The sequence below is a fragment of the Haliotis cracherodii genome, unplaced genomic scaffold (genome assembly GCF_022045235.1).
Source record: "Haliotis cracherodii isolate W230 unplaced genomic scaffold, xgHalCrac1.p SCAF_2, whole genome shotgun sequence".
NCBI classification, from domain to species: domain Eukaryota; kingdom Metazoa; phylum Mollusca; class Gastropoda; order Lepetellida; family Haliotidae; genus Haliotis; species Haliotis cracherodii.
In genome coordinates, this window is record NW_027266275.1 from 66,099,300 (window position 1) to 66,123,363 (window position 24,064).

The 24,064-nt window shown below is 42.1% G+C and overlaps 1 protein-coding gene across 6 annotated transcripts in view; it reads left to right on the top strand.

The window, feature by feature from the left end:
• LOC139468384 (glutamine--fructose-6-phosphate aminotransferase [isomerizing] 2-like) overlaps window positions 1-24,064 on the top strand; it is a 71,700-nt gene that overhangs the window by 42,244 nt on the left and 5,392 nt on the right. Inside the window, exons 8-19 of one of the 6 annotated variants that reach the window (XM_071250323.1) lie at window positions 1,880-1,959; window positions 3,739-3,765; window positions 3,975-4,019; window positions 4,761-4,869; window positions 6,006-6,169; window positions 6,580-6,773; window positions 7,303-7,581; window positions 7,988-8,102; window positions 11,519-11,646; window positions 12,245-12,373; window positions 13,841-13,879; window positions 20,305-20,466. In XM_071250323.1, the coding sequence (XP_071106424.1) occupies window positions 1,880-1,959; window positions 3,739-3,765; window positions 3,975-4,019; window positions 4,761-4,869; window positions 6,006-6,169; window positions 6,580-6,773; window positions 7,303-7,581; window positions 7,988-8,102; window positions 11,519-11,646; window positions 12,245-12,373; window positions 13,841-13,879; window positions 20,305-20,466 (1,471 nt within the window). Of the gene's footprint in view, window positions 1-1,879; window positions 1,960-2,554; window positions 2,573-3,738; window positions 3,766-3,974; window positions 4,020-4,760; window positions 4,870-6,005; window positions 6,170-6,579; window positions 6,774-7,302; window positions 7,582-7,987; window positions 8,103-11,518; window positions 11,647-12,244; window positions 12,374-13,840; window positions 13,880-20,304; window positions 20,467-20,844; window positions 21,007-24,064 lie in introns of all 6 variants that reach the window. The other 5 variants (XM_071250324.1, XM_071250327.1, XM_071250325.1 and 2 more) reach the window with 5 other exon arrangements.

Sequence of the window (24,064 nt, forward strand, 5' to 3'; positions counted from 1 at the left end):
TCACCGCCGTGCATGTATTTGATGGCAGGACATCTTTAACTAGAGAAACACGACACATAAGACACCTTCACCGCTGTGCATGTATTTGATGGCAGGACATCTTTAACTAGAGAAACACGACACATAAGACACCTTCACCTCCGTGCATGTATTTGATGGCAGGACATCTTTAACTAGAGAAACACAACACATAAGACACCTTCACCGCCGTGCATGTATTTGATGGCAGGACATCTTTAACTAGAGAAACACGACACATAAGACACCTTCACCGCTGTGCATGTATTTGATGGCAGGACATCTTTAACTAGAGAAACATGACACATAAGACACCTTCACCGCCGTGCATGTATTTGATGGCAGGACATCTTTAACTAGAGAAACACGACACATAAGACACCTTCACCGCTGTGCATGTATTTGATGGCAGGACATCTTTAACTAGAGAAACACAACACATAAGACACCTTCACCTCCGTGCATGTATTTGATGGCAGGACATCTTTAACTAGAGAAACATGACACATAAGACACCTTCACCGCCGTGCATGTATTTGATGGCAGGACATCTTTAACTAGAGAAACACAACACATAAGACACCTTCACCTCCGTGCATGTATTTGATGGCAGGACATCTTTAACTAGAGAAACATGACACATAAGACACCTTCACCTCCGTGCATGTATTTGATGGCAGGACATCTTTAACTAGAGAAACACAACACATAAGACACCTTCACCTCCGTGCATGTATTTGATGGCAGGACATCTTTAACTAGAGAAACACAACACATAAGACACCTTCACCGCCGTGCATGTATTTGATGGCAGGACATCTTTAACTAGAGAAACACGACACATAAGACACCTTCACCGCTGTGCATGTATTTGATGGCAGGACATCTTTAACTAGAGAAACATGACACATAAGACACCTTCACCGCCGTGCATGTATTTGATGGCAGGACATCTTTAACTAGAGAAACATGACACATAAGACACCTTCACCGCCGTGCATGTATTTGATGGCAGGACATCTTTAACTAGAGAAACACAACACATAAGACACCTTCACCTCCGTGCATGTATTTGATGGCAGGACATCTTTAACTAGAGAAACACGACACATAAGACACCTTCACCTCCGTGCATGTATTTGATGGCAGGACATCTTTAACTAGAGAAACACAACACATAAGACACCTTCACCTCCGTGCATGTATTTGATGGCAGGACATCTTTAACTAGAGAAACACAACACATAAGACACCTTCACCGCCGTGCATGTATTTGATGGCAGGACATCTTTAACTAGAGAAACACGACACATAAGACACCTTCACCGCTGTGCATGTATTTGATGGCAGGACATCTTTAACTAGAGAAACATGACACATAAGACACCTTCACCGCCGTGCATGTATTTGATGGCAGGACATCTTTAACTAGAGAAACACAACACATAAGACACCTTCACCTCCGTGCATGTATTTGATGGCAGGACATCTTTAACTAGAGAAACACGACACATAAGACACCTTCACCCCCGTGCATGTATTTGAGGGCAATGTCCCTTTAACTGGAGACACGTGACACATTTGACACCTTCGCCCCTTTTTACATTTGCAACCTGCTTCAAATCCCTGAAGGTTGAATTCTTTGTTAAATGAGGAATTCACTAAGGTTAGGAGATCAGTAAGTGGGTATCAAATTACGGTAGTTTACGCTTAAATTGAAGATGTAGGTAAACTGCCAGAATGTCCCAGTGTGATATTCATTGTTGGTAATATAAAACATATCAAGACAGTTGGAATATGTTCCCCATACATTATTAGAGGCTATCTGGTTTCGCTCATTTTCACTTATTTTGTATTCTAGACGAGGAAGTCCACTTTTAATCGGCGTAAAGAGTCGGGCCAAGCTGACAACTGATCACATCCCCATCCTGTACAGCAAAGGTGAGAACATGTCTGATACACCTGCCTCTTACATATGTTCAGATGTTGCACTATTTGACCTGGCTGGTTGTGTGTTATCTGACCGTGACCCCTGGGTCGATGCTCCTGGTATCAACCACTGGCTTGTCTCACCCAGGTTGTTGTGTCTGGGCCAATATGGCTGTAGTTGATGTTGGTGTAAAATTGCATTCACGAGACTGATTTACCTCAACCAGGAATAGCAAGATCGTCATATGGACATGTTTTCTTTCAAGAGGTAAACCCTTGTTCCCTTCGCTGGTACCTTAAAATAACTGGCAGTACTATGTACAGGATGTCTACAACTGGTGTGGACAATGCAAACTTCTTGTCTTTTCAGTATTGTTTAGTACATTCTAAAAACTTAGATTGAAAAATGGATAAGTAAAATAAGTGAGCCTCACCTATACCATGCTTGACTTTAAATTGAAAGGAATTACTGATCAATGTGAAGTTAGTTAGACATGGTACCAGTAACATATTACAAGTATCTGTCACTGATGGGGCTGAAATTGAAGGTCATGTCACAATACATACAAAAAATACACAAATCTTCTTTGATTTTCTTATAACTCAGCCAGCTTTGACGTAAAAGGTAAAATGTTTAATTTGAAGAAGAACATTAAGTTAGCCATATGTTATTGTAGATTTATCTATAGTTGTTTTGAAGTCTTGACATGGTGTATTTTCTTGATAATTGCATGTGCCCATTTCATACTAATATATTTTTTTACGAGTCCATGCTATGTTTTGTTGTTGAGAATGCATGTAGTTAACAAAAGTATATGAATAAACAGTCAGATTTTTGTCGTCTAAGTATTTGGCGTGACACCTCCGTGGAGCCCCTATATGCACAGAATTCGGGACAAAATGCATGAATATCGCAAATAGCATAATAATCACAATTGTTAGTTCATTTGAAGAGTACAGTAAAGTTATGTTTACAAAAAGAGAAGCCTTATTGCCTGTGTGGGGTCAGCTGTGATGTGATGAATGTGCTGTGACAATGTGTGACAATGTGTGACAATGACATTCCCAGCACTCGGTGTGAAGATTAAAAATAACATGTATTATGTTTATGGTGCTGATATCATAGATGTAATTTAAATGTGTCTTAATTGAGAATTGAATATTAAGTATATTTATTTTTGACACATACATTTAAAAGTTGACGTTTTGGGATGTGTTCCTCAAAGTGCTCGTCTATCGTAGGACAGATACTTTAACATACAGGGCATTACAGAAGTCGTAAGAGCTGTGTATCGGCAAAGATATTGAATTGCAATTCCATGTTTCCATGTTTTGTTAATCTACTTTGAAGGGAAACATTTGTGAATATATTTCTGTGTGGTCAGGCTCGCTGACTTCGCTGATGCATGTCATCGTATCCCAGTTACGTGGAATGATGTTCATGATGTCAATCACTGGATATTCTGGTCCAGATTTGATTATTTACAGACTGATGTCATATAGCTGGAATATTGCTATGGCTGAGTGTGGCGTTAAACAACAAACAAACAAAACAAACATTCCCTGCAAACACTTGACGACCCTCATGTGATCTGCTACGTGGCTTTATAATGAATTTTCATGTTGGTTTGCAGGACTTTTCAGTTTAAATTCTTTTCATTCTTTTCATTTGATTGCTGCACATTGTGATCCTTGTTTTTTCCAGGTTAGATTAGTAGCATTGTGATATCTCCGTACGGCTTGCACTTCATTTTTTAACTAACCATATCTTCCTCCGTCTTACGCATGCAGGTTTTAAAGATTTGACGTCTACGGAAGGTACACAATTCTAGCATTTTCTCCGCTGTTATCTGTCTTATACAGCTCAGAGCATGGCTTTTTTTCACTTCACGTATAAAACTCAAAACTTAGGACTTCAATTAATTAGTTAATTTAATGGAAAATCGGCTTCAAATGTTTTGATAATGGGAGATGTGGTTTATATTAATGAGGGATTTTAACAGAAACCGCTGTTTTAATCTGAACAGGTGGGTCGGCCAGGGCTTGTGGATATGAAGATCAACCTAATGAAAGTATGATTGGTTTGGTGCCAAAGTTCTGTCGTTATTAATATTTTCGCAAGCCGATGTATCGCAAAAATTAACTTAAACTGAATATTAATATAATTTTATTTTTTTTAAATCTGATTATTTATTTTTCTTAAAGAAATATTTTATTGATAGTATTTTTGTAAATGTAATCTATATTATGCCAGGTTTAATGTTGATTGTAGGATTCGCTTGTCTACTTTGTGTGAAATTTTGCTTAGCTTTCATCTACAAGATTATAGCATGAAGCATTGACATGATGGCTGCTTTCCTAACACATCATACTAACACTTATTTCCACTTTTCCACAATGGCTGGCTGGAGTAACAAGCAATGCAGCATCTTTTGGTGATGCTTGGATGGTTTGTTGCAGTTTGGAGTGGAAATAAAAATCGTTATTGTGTTGATTCTTTCAATTTGGACATGGATACAAGCATTGCTGGTATTGTATGATGACAATAGGCGAAACCTGTCCAACCGCCCCTCCCCACCCCAAACTTACAATGCATCATGGGATACCAGCAATTCTTGGCATTCTTATGTTTAAATGACAGAACGCCTCAATAACACATGCAACACAGGAAAGAATACTGTTTTTCAAAGAATTTGTAATTTGATATTTTCTTTTCGAAATCAACACTGGGACATTTCTGAAAATGGGAGAAAATCAAACAATGTTGCATCTATGTCTTCAAATGATTCTAATCCTTCGGCTGTCTATTTAAGGTGATCATCGAGGGTTTGTGGGCTCAGCGCATCGTAACGAGGATCAGACTGAGTTTCACCCTGTAGGACCAAACAAAGAGGTGGAATACTTCTTTGCCTCTGATGCCAGGTAATAAAAACTTCTCTGATGTGATTCATTGTGACTGGCACAGTTTGTTTGATTGTTGTTTAACGCCACACTCAGCAATATTCCAGCTATATGACAGTGGTCTGTAAATAATCAAGCCTGGACCAGACTATCCAGTGATTGACATCATGAACATCGTTCTACACAGTTGAGATACGATTACATGCATCAACAAAGTCAGTGAGACGGACCATCCGATCCTGTTACTCACTCACGACAAGCATGGTTGCTGAAGACCAATTCTGATACGGATCTTCACATGTGACTAGCACAGATGTCAATCTCATTAAAATCAGATCGCTACCGCTAAACAAAGATCTGAGGACATCCCATTACGGGTCACGTCAGAACGACCTTTCGCGAATTTTGACCGACCAATGAAATGACTGACAAGAAATCAACATTGGCCAATCAGAAAGCAGCTTTCTCGAGCTTTACGACACTAGTTCCAAAACTGGCAACTACGCCTCGAAACACATTTTGACGTATTCTCGATTAAAAAATTTAAAACTGATAAGAACATTCCGGAATGGCTTATGGATGGCCTAGATTGTATGGATATAATCATAAAACCCGTAACTGTCGTTCGGAATATCTGTGTTAAATATATCGTGGTTGCATGATTAGAAAACACATTCCGAATGTCACTTTCATGATCTGGTAAGCGACGTTCTGATTGGTTGGATGAAAGGTCGTTCTGATGTGACCCGTAATGGGATGTCCTCAGATCTTTGTTTAGTGATAGCGAGAACTAAGATCTGATTATAATGAGATTGGCACAGATGTATGTTCGGTATTTGTCTTGAGCACTGAGTCTAATTGATCATTGTATGTTATTGTGTCTCACCATTGCAGTGTTCTAATTTAACATTACATAGCAATCTTGGCACAATGAGGATCACCCAAACTTTAATATTGAATTACGACAATTGTAGAGATAACTTTGTAGATTGAGCCTGTGTTTTTTGTTTTGTATAATGAAACTGAATTGAGCATGATGAAGTCGGATGTTGCAGTTATAATGACAATGTAGTATACTACTGACTTGACTGTACAATGATAGTGTTCTCAATATCTTTACAATCTCCAGCATGACATTTGTAATCCTCTCCTTTCAGCGCCATCATCGAACATACGAACCAGGTGATCTTCATGGAAGATGACGATGTTGCCGCTGTCCAGAATGGGAGCCTCTCCATCCATCGCATATCTCGCAGCATCGACGACTCCACAGTCCGCGAGGTGATCACCCTCAAGATGGAGATACAGGAGATCATGAAGGGTAAGATGGCCGCCTCATCAGCCAGCGAACACTGGTCCTAACCAAGAGTTTGGTAATAATCTGTTCGGTATAGTAAGCTCTGCCAATAATTGTCCTTATTATAACACTAAAATATCCTGAAAATACTCTTTAAGAGCGAAGTTCGGGTCAGTAGACTGCCCCAGATGAGTGGTGATCAGTGGAGTTTGAAGTCAGTTAGTGGTTTTCTGCTGTTTGGGAACTATTCCAGCAATATCTTGGTGGGGGACCCCAGAAGTAGGCTACACACATTGTACCCATGTTGGGAACCGATCCCAGCCCTTTGAAATGATGAGCAAACACTTTAACCACTAGCCTATCCCACTTGTAGGCTCATCTGACTGTATTGAGAAGTTATTACAACTGAGGTTTTTTACCACTTCCATTTCCAGGCAGTTTCAGTTCCTTCATGCAGAAGGAGATCTTTGAGCAGCCCGAGTCTGTGGTCAACACGATGAGAGGCCGTGTCAGCTTCGACGCAGAACACGTCGTCCTCGGTGGCATCAAGGACTACATGAGTGAGATCCGGAGATGCCGCCGTCTGCTCTTCATCGCCTGTGGAACCAGCTTCCATAGCGCCGTTGCGGTGAGTCAGCCTCATTTTTGGGTTTCGTTTCTACGGAAACTTGACAGTTATAAGGCTAATGCAGTCATGAGGAATATGAATAGGTTTTATATTGTGAGTACGAAGGACATTGTGGTTAGTGTGTTTTGCTTCGCAGTATTATAGCAGACGTCACAGCCCACAGATGAACAGCTCAGGTAATATGAATTTACTAGGTCTTAAATATTTGTGAAATGTCTTCCCGATATAAGTGATATGAAAGCCTGGTTGTATTAACCCTTTTAATCATCTGTGTCCGTGTAGCCATTTCGGAGTTTGTTAGTAAGGGCTTCGATATTCTGTTAACGTCAGTTCTGATTCCACAAAGCGATCCCAGCACTTAACCATTGCTACATGGTCAAGTCTGTGCAAGTATGATGATCCTTGTGCAAAGATCGGTCTGTGAAATGGGGACTGGGACAGTTGGCCTCCTCCTCAGTGAGGGCCCTCTGTACATTGTTGGCGACACAAATGAGCTTGGTGTGTGATGTGTGTGTTTGTATGGCATCAGACCCGGCAGTTGCTGGAAGAGCTCACCGAGTTGCCGGTGATGGTGGAACTAGCCAGCGACTTCCTGGACAGGAGCACTCCGGTCTTCAGAGATGACGTCTGCTTCTTCATCAGCCAGTCCGGGGAGACAGCCGACACCCTTCTAGCTCTACGGTACTGCAAGCAGCGAGGGGCTCTCATTGTCGGCATCACCAATGTCGTGGGCAGCAGCATCTGCCGCGAGTCCCACTGCGGTGTGCACATCAACGCAGGGCCTGAGATTGGCGTGGCCAGTACAAAGGTAAGGATGAAGTTGAATTTGACTGCAGTATTGATAAGTCAGGGTCGTGAGGTAGCCCTGTGGGTAAAGTGTCTGGTTGTTAGGCCGAAGACCCAGGTTTGATTTCCACATGGGTATACTGATGAAGCCCATTTAAGGTGGCTCTCGGTTGTAAGAGGTGACGAAATGGATCTGGTGGTTGGGCTTGGTGACTTGGCAGCTTGAATGTCTTTGCAACCTGACAGCATGAATCATTGCTTACAGTATCGATCACTTGATCCCTACTCGATTATTTTCTGGCCCCTGTCATATTGCAGGAAAGTTGCTGAATGTTGTGTTAAAAAGCTAATGCACGCACTTACGCTTATCAGAACATCAAATGTATAACATAAGTATTGCATCATGTCTATAACCTCCTCTTCGCCAGGCGTACACAAGTCAGTTCATCTCGCTGGTGATGTTCGGGCTGATGATGTGTGAGGATCGCATCTCCATGCAGCAGAGGAGAAAGGAGATTATCCAGGGACTCAAGACGCTCCCAGGTAACGGATGGTGCCCTGATGGGGGAGGGGGGGGGGGGGGGGGGTGGAGATACCCAGGTAACGGATGGTGCCCTGATGGGGGAAGGGGGGGGGGGGGGGGGGGGGGGGGCTGGAGATACCCAGGTAACGGACGGTGGTGCCCTGATGGGGGAAGGGGGGGTGGAGATACCCAGGTAACGCATGGTGCCCTGATGGGGGAGGGGGGGGGGGGATGGTGGAGATACCCAGGTAACGGACGGTGCCCTGATGGGGGAAGGGGGGGTGGAGATACCCAGGTAACGGATGGTGCCCTGATGGGGGAAGGGGGGGTGGAGATACCCAGGTAACGGATGGTGCCCTGATTGGCAAGGGGGGGGGGGGGGGGAGGGGGTGGAGATACCCAGGTAACGGATGGTGCCCTGATGGGGGAAGGGGGGGTGGAGATGCCCAGGTAACGGATGGTGCCCTGATGGGGAGGGGGTCGGGTGGGAAGGAGATACACAGGTAACAAACAGGGCCCTGATTGGGGGGATTGGGATACCCAGGTAACTGACTGGGCCCTGTTTGGGGGGTAGGGTAAGGATACCCAGGTAAGGCTGATGGGGCCCTGTTTGGGGGGCGGGGAGGGGATACCCAGGTAGTGGACGGGGCCCTCAGGGGTAAAGTATTTAATGTGGATGGTCAGAGTAGTTCTTGAACCTCGGATAACACCTAGAGTTTACGTAGGTCCCTTCAACTTCAACACGGCAGTGTTTGGCTGTATCTTTTGTGCCTTATCCTGGACAGGCTGACATCACTTCAGTATGAGCAGGTGTTACATCTCATTTACATGTAATTTATAATGTAATTATGGCCTGAGAATTACATTTACTTTTGATTACCACGTGAAAATTGATCTGAGAGCTCTGATTGTCAATGTAAGTATTCAAAACCAGCATAAGTTGTTTGATGGCCCTACATAAACTCACTGTGTGACTGACTCACTGTGTGACTGACTCACTGTGTGACTGACTCACTGTGTGAATGACTCACTGTGTGACTGAATCACTGTGTGACTGACTCACTGTCTGACTCACTGTCTGACTGACTCACTGTCTGACTGACTCACTGTGTGAATGACTCACTGTCTGACTCACTGTCTGACTGACTCACTGTGTGAATGACTCACTGTGTGACTGAATCACTGTGTGACTGACTCACTGTCTGACTCACTGTGTGACTGACTCACTGTGTGACTGACTCACTGTGTGACCGACTCACTGTCTGACTGACTCACTGTCTGACTGACTGACTCACTGTCTGACTCACTGTCTGACTGATTCACTGTCTGACTGACTCACTGTGTGACTGACTCACTGTCTGACTCACTGTCTAACTCACTGACTGACTGACACACTGTCTGACTCACTGACTGACTGACTCCTTGTCTGACTCACTGTGTGACTGACTCACTGTGTGACTCACTGCCTGACTGACTCACTGTGTGACTGAATCACTGTGTGACTCACTGTCTGACTGACTCACTGTCTGACTGACTCACTGTGTGAATGACACACTGTGTAACTGACTCACTGTGTGACTCCTTGTCTGACTGACTCACTGGGTGACTGACTCACTGTGTGACTGACTCACTGTCTGACTCACTGTCTGACTGACTCACTGTGTGACTGACTCACTGTGTGACTGACTCACTGTGTGACTGAATCACTGTCTGACTGACTCACTGTCTGACTGACTCACTGTGTGAATGACACACTGTGTGACTGACTCACTGTGTGACTGACTCACTGTCTGACTGACTCACTGTGTGACTGACTCACTGTTTGAATGACACACTGTGCGACTGAATCACTGTGTGACTGACTCACTGTCTGACTGACTCACTGTCTGACTGACTCACTGTGTGACTGACTCACTGTCTGACTGACTCACTGTCTGACTGAATCACTGTCTGACTGACTGACTCACTGTCTGACTCACTGTCTGACTCACTGTGTGACTGACTCACTTTCTGACTGACTCACTGTGTGACTGACTCACTGTGTGACTGACTCACTGTCTGACTGACGCATGTCTGACTCACTGCCTGACTGACTCACTGTGTGACTGACTCACTGTCTGACTGACTCACTGTGTGAATGACACACTGTGTGACTGAATCACTGTGTGACTCACTGTCTGACTCACTGTTTGACTGACTCACTGTCTGACTGAATCACTGTGTGACTCACTGTGTGACTGAATCACTGTTTGAATGACACACTGTCTGACTGACTCACTGTCTGACTCAGTTTGACTGACTCACTGTCTGACTGACTCACTGTGTGACTAACTCACTGTGTGACTGACTCACTGTCTGACTGACTGACTCACTGTCTGACTCACTGTCTGACTGATTCACTGTGTGACTGACTCACTGTGTGACTGACTCACTGTCTGACTCACTGTCTAACTCACTGACTGACTGACTCACTGTCTGACTCACTGACTGACTGACTCCTTGTCTGACTCGCTGTGTGACTGACTCACTGTCTGACTCACTGCCTGACTGACTCACTGTGTGACTGAATCACTGTGTGACTGAATCACTGTGTGACTCACTGTCTTACTGACTCACTGTCTGACTGACTCACTGTCTGACTGACTCACTGTCTGACTCACTGTTTGACTGACTCACTGTCTGACTGACTCACTGTGTGACTGACTCACTGTGTGACTGAATCACTGTCTGACTGACTCACTGTCTGACTGACTCACTGTGTGAATGACACACTGTGTGACTGAATCACTGTGACTCACTGTGTGACTGACTCACTGTCTGACTGACTCACTGTCTGACTGACTCACTGTCTGACTGACTCACTGTGTGACTGACTCACTCACTGTCTGACTCACTGTCTGACTGACTCACTTTCTGACTGACTTACTGTCTGACTGACTCACTGTCTGACTGACTCACTGTCTGACTGACTCACTGTCTGACTCACTGTGTGACTGACTCACTGTCCGACTCACTGTCTGACTGACTCACTGTCTGACTGACTCACTGTGTGACTCGCATTCTTTGCTTTATTCAAGGTTAAATATGTCATAGCAGTACTTGAAACTGGCTTCCCAGGAAGATCCAGGTTAGAATTGGCCTTCAGCTACCAATGCTTGACTTAAAAGGCAACTAACAGTATAGGGTTGTTGATGTATATCATCGTATCACCATTGCATGGATTAATGCTCATCATTTCAGTCACTGGATTGTCTGGTCCAGACTCAATTATTTACAGACCGCTGCCATATAGCTGGAATATTGCTGAGTGCTGCGTTAAACAATATACAAAGAAACACAGTCAAGGATGATATAGATTATGTGTTATGTGTTATGTGTGTTGTGTGTGTCTTTCTGCTACTAACTCTGCCATGGTGGTCGTTGTTGTGTTCATCAGACCAGATCAAGGATGTGCTGAAGATGGACGAGCAGATCCACAATCTGGCGCAGGAGCTGTATCAACAGAAGTCCCTCCTTGTCATGGGCAGAGGCTACAACTATGCAACGTGTCTGGAGGGAGCCCTGGTGTGTTGTAGTAATAAAATCATAAATTATTTGTGGTGTTGCTTCACCCCAAGAGATGCCTGGTCAGACTTGGGTTCCAGCTACCAATGCTGACTGTAAGAGGCAACTCAATACATTGGATGGTCAGGCTTGGTGACATTGTTGATTGCATGTCATCGTACCTCAATGACTTGGTTTGCAGCTCATGATGTATGTCATCATATCCCCATTGCATGGATTAATGCTTATGATCATGATGATGTCGATCACTGGATTGTCTGGTCCAGACTCAATTATTTACAAACTGCCATCATAAAGCTGGAATATTGCTGAGTGCTGCGTTAAACAACGAACAAATATATTTTCTTGTCGCTTGTTTTATTTTATTACTTCTGAATTCTTAATGTAAGCTACAGATAAGGGTAGTAACTCTGCACCTAAATTTGATACACCTTCGTCAGTACATGAAATGTATGTTTTATCCAAACTCCTTAGGTCTTTTGACTGCTGGAGTATGTGGTCTGTTGAGGAGACTCGGGAGAGATGTAACAACAAGTAAGTTTGTGGAATGAGTCCGTTTCTTGTGATTAGTTCATTATTTGTCATGTTAAATTTTCAGAAAATCAAGGAGTTGACATACATGCACTCGGAGGGTATTCTGGCTGGTGAGTTGAAGCACGGCCCTCTGGCACTGGTAGACCGCGCCATGCCTGTCATCATGGTCGTCACAAGGGACAAGGTCTTCTCGGTATGTAGCTGCGTGCAGCATCTGTAGATGCGTGCAGCATCATTACAAACAATATACCCGTGGGGGTTCCGGGTTAGAATTGGCCCCTAGCAACCTATGCTAGCCTCCTTGTAGGGTTTCCTGGTTAGAATTGGCCTCTAACAACCTATGCTGGCCTCCTTGTAGCGATCCCGGGTTAGATTTGGCCTCTAACAACCTATGCTAGCCTCCTTGTAGGGTTTCTTGGTTAGAATTGGCCTCTAACAACCTATGCTAGCCTCGTTGTAGGGTTTCCGGGTTAGAATTGGCCTCTAACAACCTATGCTAGCCTCCTTGTAGGGTTTCTTGGTTAGAATTGGCCTCTAACAACCTATGCTAGCCTCGTTGTAGGGTTTCCGGGTTAGAATTGGCCTCTAACAACCTATGCTAGCCTCCTTGTAGGGTTTCTTGGTTAGAATTGGCCTCTAACAACCTATGCTAGCCTCCTTGTAGGGTTTCCGGGTTAGAATTGGCCTCTTGCAACCTATGCCGGCCTCCTTGTAGCGATTCCGGGTTAGAATTGGCCTCTAGAAACCTATGCTGGCCTCCTTGTAGCGATTCGGGGTTAGAATTGGCCTCTTGCAACCTATGCTGGCCTCCTTGTAGGGATTCCAGATAAGAATTGGCCTCTTGCAGCCTATGCTGGCCTCCTTTGTAGGGATTCTTGGTTAGAATTGGCCTCTTGCAACCTATGCTGGCCTCCTTGCTGGGTTTCCGGGTTAGAATTGGCCTCTAACAACCTATGCTAGCTTCCTTGTAGCGTTTCCGGGTTAGAATTGGCCTCTAACAACCTATGCTAGCCTCGTTGTAGGGTTTCTTGGTTAGAATTGGCCTCTAACAACCTATGCTAGCCTCCTTGTAGGGTTTCCGGGTTAGAATTGGCCTCTAGCAACCTATGCCGGCCTCCTTGTAGCGATTCCGGGTTAGAATTGGCCTCTTGCAACCTATGCTGGCCTCCTTGTAGCGATTCCGGGTTAGAATTGGCCTCTTGCAACCTATGCTGGCCTCCTTTGTAGGGATTCCAGGTTAGAATTGGACTCTTGCAACCTATGCTGGCCTCCTTGTAGCGATTCCGGGTTAGAATTGGCCTCTAGCAACCTATGCTGGCCTCCTTGTAAGGATTCCGGGTAAGAATTGGCCTCTAGCAACCTATGTTTGTCTCCTTGTAGGGATTCTTGGTTAGAATTGGCCTCTTGCAACCTTTGCTGGCCTCCTTGTAGGGATTCTGGGTTAGAATTGGTACCTAGCAAGTGGTGCCCTTAGCTATTGTGGGGGCGGGGGGGATTTTGTCATCTTCTGATGACTCTTGTATTTATATACAGATGTTTCAAGGGATTTCTTTCCTCTTGATACGAAGGGAAAATACCACATTTAAATACTATAAGTAATAACCTCTGAATCTTATTTATCTGACTTGTTTTGACTTATATTTCCTTCATTTTTCTTCAGAAATGTATGAATGCTCTTCAGCAAGTGAAAGCAAGACACGTGAGTGTTCCACATTTCTCATAAATCAGCATAATCAAGTAATCATGCCTCGTCCTTCAGGTGCAGATACAAAGTATTTCCCGAGATTAAATGCAACTGGATCTTTAAATATCCACACTGTTGCAGCACGAACGATAAAACTGTATTGACCCCATCAGTGCACTGTGGGAAGAAACACAAATATTAGTCCCAAGTTGTCCTGGTAATAGCTTTCATCAGTGTACGATTATCAAATCAACCACACTGGACTTCCATCATTCTCTACCATTTATCATAAAATGAAGGGTCAACACCAGATTGTAAGCAGCTGAAAGTTCTTTGTGGCTCAATATTCCTGCTTCTATCAGTGAGGTCCTAAAATTATGCCGTATTTTTCTGCTATTTACTTCAAGCCTACACCGGGGAAAGAAATCGGTAGCCTGTGATACTCGTTTGTTGTGATCCTCAGTTTGTCCACATCACACAGTTGTTTACTGGTTTCACCCAAGTGGCCTGCGTCTAAGGCTGCATATCACTTTGGGTTTCCTCATGCGTTATCCACCTCTGAGGCAAGAGTGTCCACTAGCCTTTTTATCTAGTCTTGTTTCCACCCTTGCCACTTCAAGCCCTCTTTCCTAGGCTAAATAGGATTGGACTGTCGCACATATCGATAGTCCAATCAGAGAACATTTCACAAAATCAACGACTGGTACACATTCATATGAAAGCGATAGAATGCTGCTTGTCTGTTGACACGAATATTTTTTTTGCATCTTTATACTCCCCAACGATTGCCTATGATTTTGTGTCAGGGATGGAATCGTGAATGTTTTCGTAATCTGATCGACAAGGTCGTCGCCTTTGGCAGTCGCCCTCTTTGTGAAGCTACACGAGATAAGAACAGCGATCTGATTGGATATCGCGTTTTCATTACTAACGTGCACAATTTGTGATCTACACGAGGTGGCACCAGGGTTGAGCCAGGAAAAGTTGACTTGATGTGGCAAGGGTAGAAACTAGGCTTTGATATTGACTAGTGGACACTTTTGCCTCAGGAAGATGGCATTAAGCTGGCATGCAGCGAAATTCCTGAAATAGTGTTCAGTGCAGTAAAATAGCGTTTGCTATCACCCAGTCACAATAGACTGACAACAATTGCATACACTGGTCCTGCATAGAGAAAAACGAGCACTTGGTCGTTCCGTTAGTGTAGTCGGTAGCCAGATATTCAATAAATTGTTCAATTTCTCAATGGCAGTGTTATTCTGAAAAATGCATGTCAACCATTTTCTTTGAGGACTGCTCAACGATGAAAAAATAAATTTCAACCCTCGGCAACTATTCATATTGAGGTCCAAGAATTATGATACCAATTCACTGACTTGAACATTATACAATAGGGACAGTTGCAGATGTAAAACTTCAGTATTATTTTAAACCATATGAGAAATGGATGTTGTTGTCAATGAAAAGGTTTTAAAAGTAATATATAAAAAAATGAACATGTCTGTTTAAAAAAAACAAATGTCGGGGCTCCACAATGAGTTACTTCCCTTCCCTTGTTTGCTATGAAATTATTTGATTTCATTACTTTGTTAAGAGTCACAAAATCCTATTTTGCCAGCTGGTATGACCAATCTTATCCCAGGGTAGGTGTGAAGCAAGTTACATAATCATTAGCCACCAGGTGTACTCACAAGGTGTATTCACGAGTAGTAGTACCAGATGTTTGGTGAGAGGAGGGATCAGTGTGCTGATGGGGTACAATACTTCAGTTGTTTATCTGTTTTTTTCAATGTCAGTAATTTATGTAACAAAAAGATGATAGTTTAATGAAAAATATCTAATCATATTGGTAACTTACTTTTCGGGTTTGTAGAGCCAGGCTAGAATAGGTCAACAACCCATACTTGTCGTAAGAGGCGACTAATCAGATCGGGTGGTCAGTCTCGCAGACTTGGATGCATGTCATCGATTCCCAGTTGCCTGGGTCGGATGCTCATGATATCAATCTCTGGATTATCTGGTCCAAGCTCGATTATTTACGGACCTCCGCCATATAGCTGGAATATTGCTGAGTGAAGCGTAACACAATAAAGAAAAGAAATAATTTGGTTTGTCTTAGTGATTGATTATTATATGAAGATGTGTAATAAGTTGTTTTTTTCATTTCAGTTTATTTTATATTGAATAATGTTGTGATTTTCATTTGTCATCTCTGCATTTTGTCCCCAGTATGTTGGTAACATGAGTTGCCTCCCTTGTTCTTCCACATGTCCCCCAAGCTAACATCTGCACATATCATCATCAACTCTTTGCTTCTCATTCATCTGTCCTGTCTCTCCATGTCTGGTGGACAACAGCTGTTACTTCCTACAACTGATGTCCTTGTCCTCGGTGATACTTCCTACAACTGATGTCCTTGTCCTCGGTGATACTTCCTGAAACCGATATCCATGTCCTCGGTGATACTTCCTAAAACCGATGTCCATGTCCTCGGTGATACTTCCTAAAACCGATATCTTTGTCCTCGGTGATACTTCCTAAAACCGATATCCTTGTCCTCGGTGATACTTCCTGAAACCGATATCCTTGTCCTCGGTGATACTTCCGAAAACCGATATCTTTGTCCTCGGTGATACTTCCTAAAACCGATATCCTTGTCCTCGGTGATACTTCCTGAAACCGATATCCTTGTCCTCGGTGATACTTCCTAAAACCGATATCCATGTCCTCGGTGATACTTCCTGAAACCGATATCATTGTCCTCGGTGATATTTCCTAAAACAGATACCAGTGAGACCCGGTCTGGAAATCTTAATATATTAAGCATGAGAAAAGAAAGAAAGTAGGAAAGAAAAGAAACAAAGTATTAGGTCATTCTCGTTTTCATGATGATAAAAGAATCCTTTGTAATTTGTCCGGACTCATTAGTTGTCTTTGCAACTCAAGGCATAGGGTGGCACAGATGGCTCAGTGGCCTAAGGTACCACTTAGTGTTAATGGCAGTGGATTCTCGGTCTGTCAGCATTCAAAGCGTTGTTAAACCTATCTCGGTCACTCACTCACGATATGCTGTGCTCACATACCACATCATATAAGGTAGTGTGATCATACATGCTTTAACATTCACCTTCACCATCACCAAAGAAATAGATGTTAGATTAAAGTAGCCATCTGACATTACATAATCACACAAGCAGTAACTCCCGCGGCAAGGCCAGTGATTATGACATCACATGATCCCATGAGGAATACCTCCCATGGTAGGGCCAGTGATGGTGACATCACGTGATCACGTGATGAATACCTCTCACTGTAGGGCCACTAGGTGTGTAGTCTGTGCCTAAAACTTTTGAGACTACTCTTCAAACACTTAACACTCTTAACACCCTGTTCAGTAGAGTCTAGGGTTGTTATGTGGACTATTACTAGTTGTGCTTACTGGACCAAACAGATTTTTACTTGACTTGGGCTTTGGACTAGTTGCTAAAGTCGCAGACAGGGTGTGTTAGTCCTTAATGACACAGGCATTTCATCGTGTGGTAGGGTCAGTATGTGTGATATTCCTTAATCACACAGGCACTTCATCCTGTGGTAGGGTCAGTATGTGTGATATTCCTTAATCACACAGGCACTTCATCCTGTGGTAGGGTCAGTATGTGTGATATTCCTTAAAGACACAAGCATTTCATCCTGTGGTAGGGTCAGTATGTGTGATATTCCTTAATCACACAGGCACTTCATCCTGTGGTAGGGTCAGTATGTGTGATATTCCTTAAAGACACAAGAATTTCATCTTGTGGTGGGGTCAGTATGTGTGATATTCCTTAATGACACAGGCATTTCATCTTGTGGTAGGGTTAGTATGTGTGATATTCCTTAATCACACAGGCACTTCATCCTGTGGTAGGGTCAGTATGTGTGATATTCCTTAAAGACACAAGCATTTCATCCTGTGGTAGGGTCAGTATGTGTGATATTCCTTAATCACACAGGCACTTCATCCTGTGGTAGGGTCAGTATGTGTGATATTCCTTAAAGACACAAGCATTTCATCCTGTGGTAGGGTCAGTATGTGCGATATTCCTAAATTACACAGGCATTTCATCTTGTGGTAGGGTCAGTATGTGTGATATTCCTTAATCACACAGGCATTTCATCCTGTGGTAGGGTCAGTATGTGCGATATTCCTAAATTACACAGGCATTTCATCTTGTGGTAGGGTCAGTATGTGTGATATTCCTTAATCACACAGGCATTTCATCCTGTGGTAGGGTCAGTATGTGTGATATTCCTTAATGACACAGGCATTTCATCTTGTGGTAGGGTCAGTATGTGTGATATTCCTCAATCACACAGGCACTTCATCCTGTGGTAGGGTCAGTATGCGTGATATTCCTTAAAGACACAAGCATTTCATCCTGTGGTAGGATCAGTATGTGTGATATTCCTAAATTAAACAGGCATTTCATCCTGTGGTAGGGTCAGTATGTGTGATATTCCTTAATCACACAGGCATTTCATCCTGTGGTAGGGTCAGTATGTGTGATATTCCTTAATCACACAGGCATTTCATCCTGTGGTAGGATCAAGATGTGTGATATTCCTCAATCACACAGGCAGTTCCCTAACCTCCTCTGCTACTAAGTCTATTCGCTTTAATCTATTCCAGATAACATCTCTGTAGAAATTCACCATGTATTTTTTAGTTTGTAGACTTGACATCTAATTCTCAGTATCTAGTTTGTAGATCATGACATGACATCTTGTTCCAGTGGTCTTGTTTGTAGATAATCATGTGGCATGAAATCTAGTTTAGATGGTTTAGTCCGTAGATATCACATGACATGACATCGTTTCTGTTTTGTAGTCAGTAGATATCACGTGACATGACTTCGTTTCGATTTTGTAGTCAGTAGATATCACATTACATGACATCAAGTTTCGATTTTGTAGTCTGTAGATATCACAGAACATGACATCTAGTTCCGTTAGTGTAGTCGGTAGACAATCGCTTAACATTTTCTTCTGAGTACAAGCCAGATATTCAATATATTGTTCAATTTCTCAATGGCAGTGTTATTCTGAAAAATGCATGTCAACCATTTTGTTTTGAGGACTGCTCAACGATGAAAAAATATATCTCAACCCTCGGCAACTATTCATATTGAGGTCCAAGAATTATGATACCAATTCACTGACTTGAACATTATACAATAGGGACAGTTGCAGATGTAAAACTTCAGTATTTCTGTTCTTTATAGCTAGACACTGTTTTGACCAAACAAGTCTGTTTTCACACCTTTGCTTTAATTGACGAAGTAGAATATAAATAGTTTTAAATCTGTTTAAAGAAATCTCCTGATTTTGGACATATTTCTAAATCTCATGTGTAGATGGTCACATCAGCTGTTATCATTAGGAATCGGCCCGTGAAGATCCGGGGTAGAATAGGTCTTCAGCAACCCATGCTTGCCGTGAAAGGTGACTATCCTTGTTGTAAGTGGCGACTAACGGGACTTGGTTGATGCATGTTATCAATCCCAATTGCGTGGATCGATGCTCATGTTGTCAATCACTGGATTGTCTGGTCCAGACTTGATTACTTCCAGAACGCTGTCATATAGCTAGAATATTGCTGAGTGCTGCGTTACACACCAAACAAACAAACAAACATAAGGAATCACTTCGTAGCCATCTTTCTCTTTAAAGCCGATCATCTGATTTGTTTCCATCATAATCACCAGTAGTAACTTTTTCCAAATAGTCTCCATTGTCTCACCATCCTGCATTGCTTCATTACATTGTTACCATGGAAACCACCAATCCTGATAGGTGTATCTAGTCAAGATATTCATTACCAGAGACCTAGGCGTAATCAACAAGTTTGATATATTCACAGTTTTTCCTATCTGCACATGACAATGATCATTAATACCACATATTTCGATTCATATTTTGCAGTCTGATTTGGCAAAATGTTTCATGTATTTGTTACAAGATAGAAATCTTTTGATCATGGACAATTCATCATTACTTGAAAATAATCTCATGCACGTTGTTAACGGTCCTCTGGAATTCTAAATTATTGATGTTGTGATACAAATTCATTCATTCATGGTGCATATTAAATCACAGTGAATGTATGGATTGAACTGAAAATCAAATCAGAAGAGAAAAAAAAATACTCTGAAAACACAGAAATAAAGAGATTTGTGTTTTTAAAAGTGTTTCTTGGTAGCTGAGTTTGCCAAGCCAGTCGGGACTGTGAAGTGCCCTGGCAAGATGCCACGCGCCCCCCCCTGCGGCTCCCCCGTGGCCCTCAGTGCTGTTACATGTGAAGCCCTAGTTTCTATGCATGATATTCCTTCCCTCTTTGAGTGCACAACTAACAATATTATTATTTTGTTTTTGTGTAACTCGCATGCCGTCTTGTGTTGTAGGGCGAGCCTATCTTGATTTGCAACACGGGTGACGTTGAGACGCAGTCACAGGCTTTGAAATATATTGATGTACCTCTCAACATTGATTGCCTACAAGGCATTCTGACCATTATACCATTGCAATTACTCTCATTGCACATTGCTGAATTGAAGAAATTTGACGTAAGCATGAATACATGGCCTCCCCGCCTGGAAACCTTGTACTCTACTGCTTGAGCTATGCATGCTTTTATACTTACTCACTCACTCACGCCATGAACATGCCTGCATGTTAGGCCGCAATAATCTCACAAGAAACGCATGGGAGGCTTGTGGGACGAAACAAACATTCATATTTTCTTGACAGAATGACTCCTTTAGAATACCCAAAATATTATTTTTGAAAACGTGAACAAATATGAAAGTTTGGTAAGAAATATCTAGCGAGCCTCCCAGGCACATCTAGCCCCTACCCTCCTCCCACCCCTCCCTCTCCTCTTGAGCTGTGTCTAAGTCGCAAGTTATTATCATGGAACATTATACTGAACTTTCCAATTATAGGGGCGGCCGATTCTCATTTGTAACAGGACGGACATGGAGACCCAAAAACATGCGTATAAATTTCTGGATGTTCCCCACAATGTAGATTGTCTTCAAGGGATCCTAACAGTGATCCCTATGCAGTTGCTTTCCTTTCATATAGCTGTCCTCCGTGGATACGATGTAAGCATTTCTGTGTTGGTGTTCACTGTTATTGTTAAAACATTGTGTTGTAGTAGACACGGTAACGAGTTCAACAGTAGTGTTTAGGTTGTATATTTGCTGAATGCTATGTTCATAACTTGTCCTTATCAAGCCCTGGGTGCCGTTGTACAAAGCGATCTTAGCGCTAAGGTGATAGTAACTCCTATACCTTAACATAGACTTACGATAGTCGTAGCGCTAAGGTTGTTTTGTACAATGACACCGTTTCTCATTCCAAAAGGGATCTTACACTATGACTGGCGTAAGTCGTGTACCGTCATATAAACCCTGGACAGTCATTACGTGAAGTAGGGCTGGGGCGGGTTATTCGGGTACCCGGGCCGGGTGGGTACTGAGTAGGACCCGGGTACCTACAAGACTACCCGGATCCGTGGTTTGTCACGTTATATATTGTCTAATGACAAAAATTATCTTGACCTCTATGGTTACACTACAAGTCAATAATGTTCGCATTTCTTTCTGACTATGCACCCATTCCTTCTGACTTTTCATATGGTTGAATAAAGATATAACTTAAGTCAACTTCAGTGCATGCATAACCAGATTGTTTAATACATGTATCTAAATACGTTTTGCAAGTGCTGTGGTAAAGAAAATTCCCAATCGGACATTTTGTATCCTACAATGGGTACCCGGGTAGGGTCGGGTAATAGGGGGGTGGGTACCGGGGTAGTAAATTTGGACTCGTCCCAGCCCTAATGTGAAGATTGTTTGTGGAATGAAGTCCTGTCTATGCATATTTACTATTCTAATATCATCAATCCATGAATATTGTCCTAATCAGCTCTGAATGACTTCATTTGACTTCATTTTCTGTTTCTTTCCCCACCAATATTGAACCTGTTGAATATATTTATGTACAGTTGTCATAACAAAGGTTAGAACACGACTTAGTCATGTGAAATAAAGTAGATACATAATGTAGAAGCTTTCAAATCCTGCATGTGACAACGCAGAGCAAGACAGCGCTGTGTCCCTGTGTTTGGATGCAAGGATTGAAATACAAGCTTCAAGTTCAGGTTTACTTCAGAATTTCCGAATTCTGAATATTTGTAGATGGGTTGGTAAATTTGTTAGGAAAGGTAAGGACAATGAACCTGATATTTACATATCAAAATTCTCACAGTATCTCTCCAGCTTTCATGCACAATTTTCATATTCCACTATGGTGTATTCTGAATGTTGGGTGAACAGTGTGTCCGACTCAACCACTGTGTTTTAGTACAAGCACAGTTTACCTGAAGTTGTAAATACTAGCTGCACTTCAACCTGCCAGAAACCTATGGTTGTGGGTTCGGATTCCGGTTCACCTTGAATATGTTTCTAGGTTTGTCAGCACCTTACCCGTGCTCGTGGGTTTCACCGAAGTGCTAAACGTCTGAGACCTGCATCACTTTGGGCTTTCCTCCTACATTAAGCTGGCACGCCGTTATGTAACTGGAATACTGTCAAAAGCGGTGTTAAACCCAACTCACTCACTCTCTAATAAACCAAGGCTGCATGCATAATACAGAGAAAATGAAAGTGAAGATATTCTCCGCACGTGCATTTCCCCAACTGCTTATCTGAACCTAGAGTAGAACTGGAGAAATGTGCCATAGTTCCCCACTGCATTAGTTGGTGATTGGTTGATAGAGTCTTGAGAGAAGACAGCTTTTCATGGAAGCAATGTCCATGATTGCTGACTAGGTGGTGTTTACTAAACATAATGGTGACTGTTTGCTGCTAATATATGATGACATGTATTTGGTTTTGGAGTTGAAATGCTATGCAAGAAAAAATGATTATATTTTCAACAGCAAGTAATTGCTTGTGGTTGTTTCAAAATACTCATTTGAATCTTTGACATCATGCATGTTTTTTTGGTTATATTCAATGACCTGAAATTGCAATCTTTATTTCAATAAGGCCACAACAAATATCAATTATCTATTTTCTGAATTCTTCTTGATGACATCTTTAATTGTTTTCAGTATATATAAACATTTTGAAAATGTCAGTGATTTTTTTTCCCAATCCATTTTACATATTTTTATGTCTTTCCTCTGATTCTGAAGAGAATTTCTTGTGAGTTACTTACATAAACCACACCCTTCCAAGACATAGGGTATATCATAAGGAGGTAGTGAGAAGATAGTGCTTGTCCCTCAGTAGACCAGGTTCAAGTCCCAAGTTACGATGTGCGAAGCCCTATGTTGAAACTTATCCTACCTCACACCTTGCATTTCTCCCTTCTTCTTCAATCCTATGTGGGAACGTGCTTGAATCATATTTCCGGCTTCTGAAAATAAAAATAGCCACCCAAGCCCCCCTGCATCTCCATGGTTACGTCCAAAAGCTAGGTCAGTTACGTGCCTCTCAAAGATGGTCAAAGAAGAAGGGAGAAATGCAAAGTGTGAGATGGGATAAGTATATAAATATACATTTAATACTAAAATTTCCAATTTTGTGTGCATCTCCGTGGCCGATATGTTGTCAGTGGCATAAAAACCTCTTCCCTTGGTGACAGGTATGAGAACAGTTCCATCAGTATAGGGAAAAGGATCTGTAATAATCTTTGCCATAATTCTAATCTTGATACAACTCCTTCATATTTTACATATTAACTAAAATTTGTTACAACCATATTTTTTCATTTAATTTTTTACAACTCCTTCATATTTTACATATTAACTAAAATTTGTTACAACCATATTTTTTCATTTAATTTTTTGAAGAAAAGAATAAGCATCATGGGTAGATATTTTTGGATATGTAAACATATTAAATTTAGAATTGTAGAATTCTACACAGATCTACTTCATTTGTTGTGGCTTTTGGTATTTTTGACGAAAGATATCTTATTTTTAATTAAATGTATCATTAATTTCATGTTGAATATTCAGGGCTTGAGTACTTTATTTCTTTTTATTTCAGTATTTATAAACACCATTAACAATGATAGATTTGTAACACCAGAATGACATCTTGTTTACAAAATATAATTCAAATATATATGTATGTATTCTGAATGAAA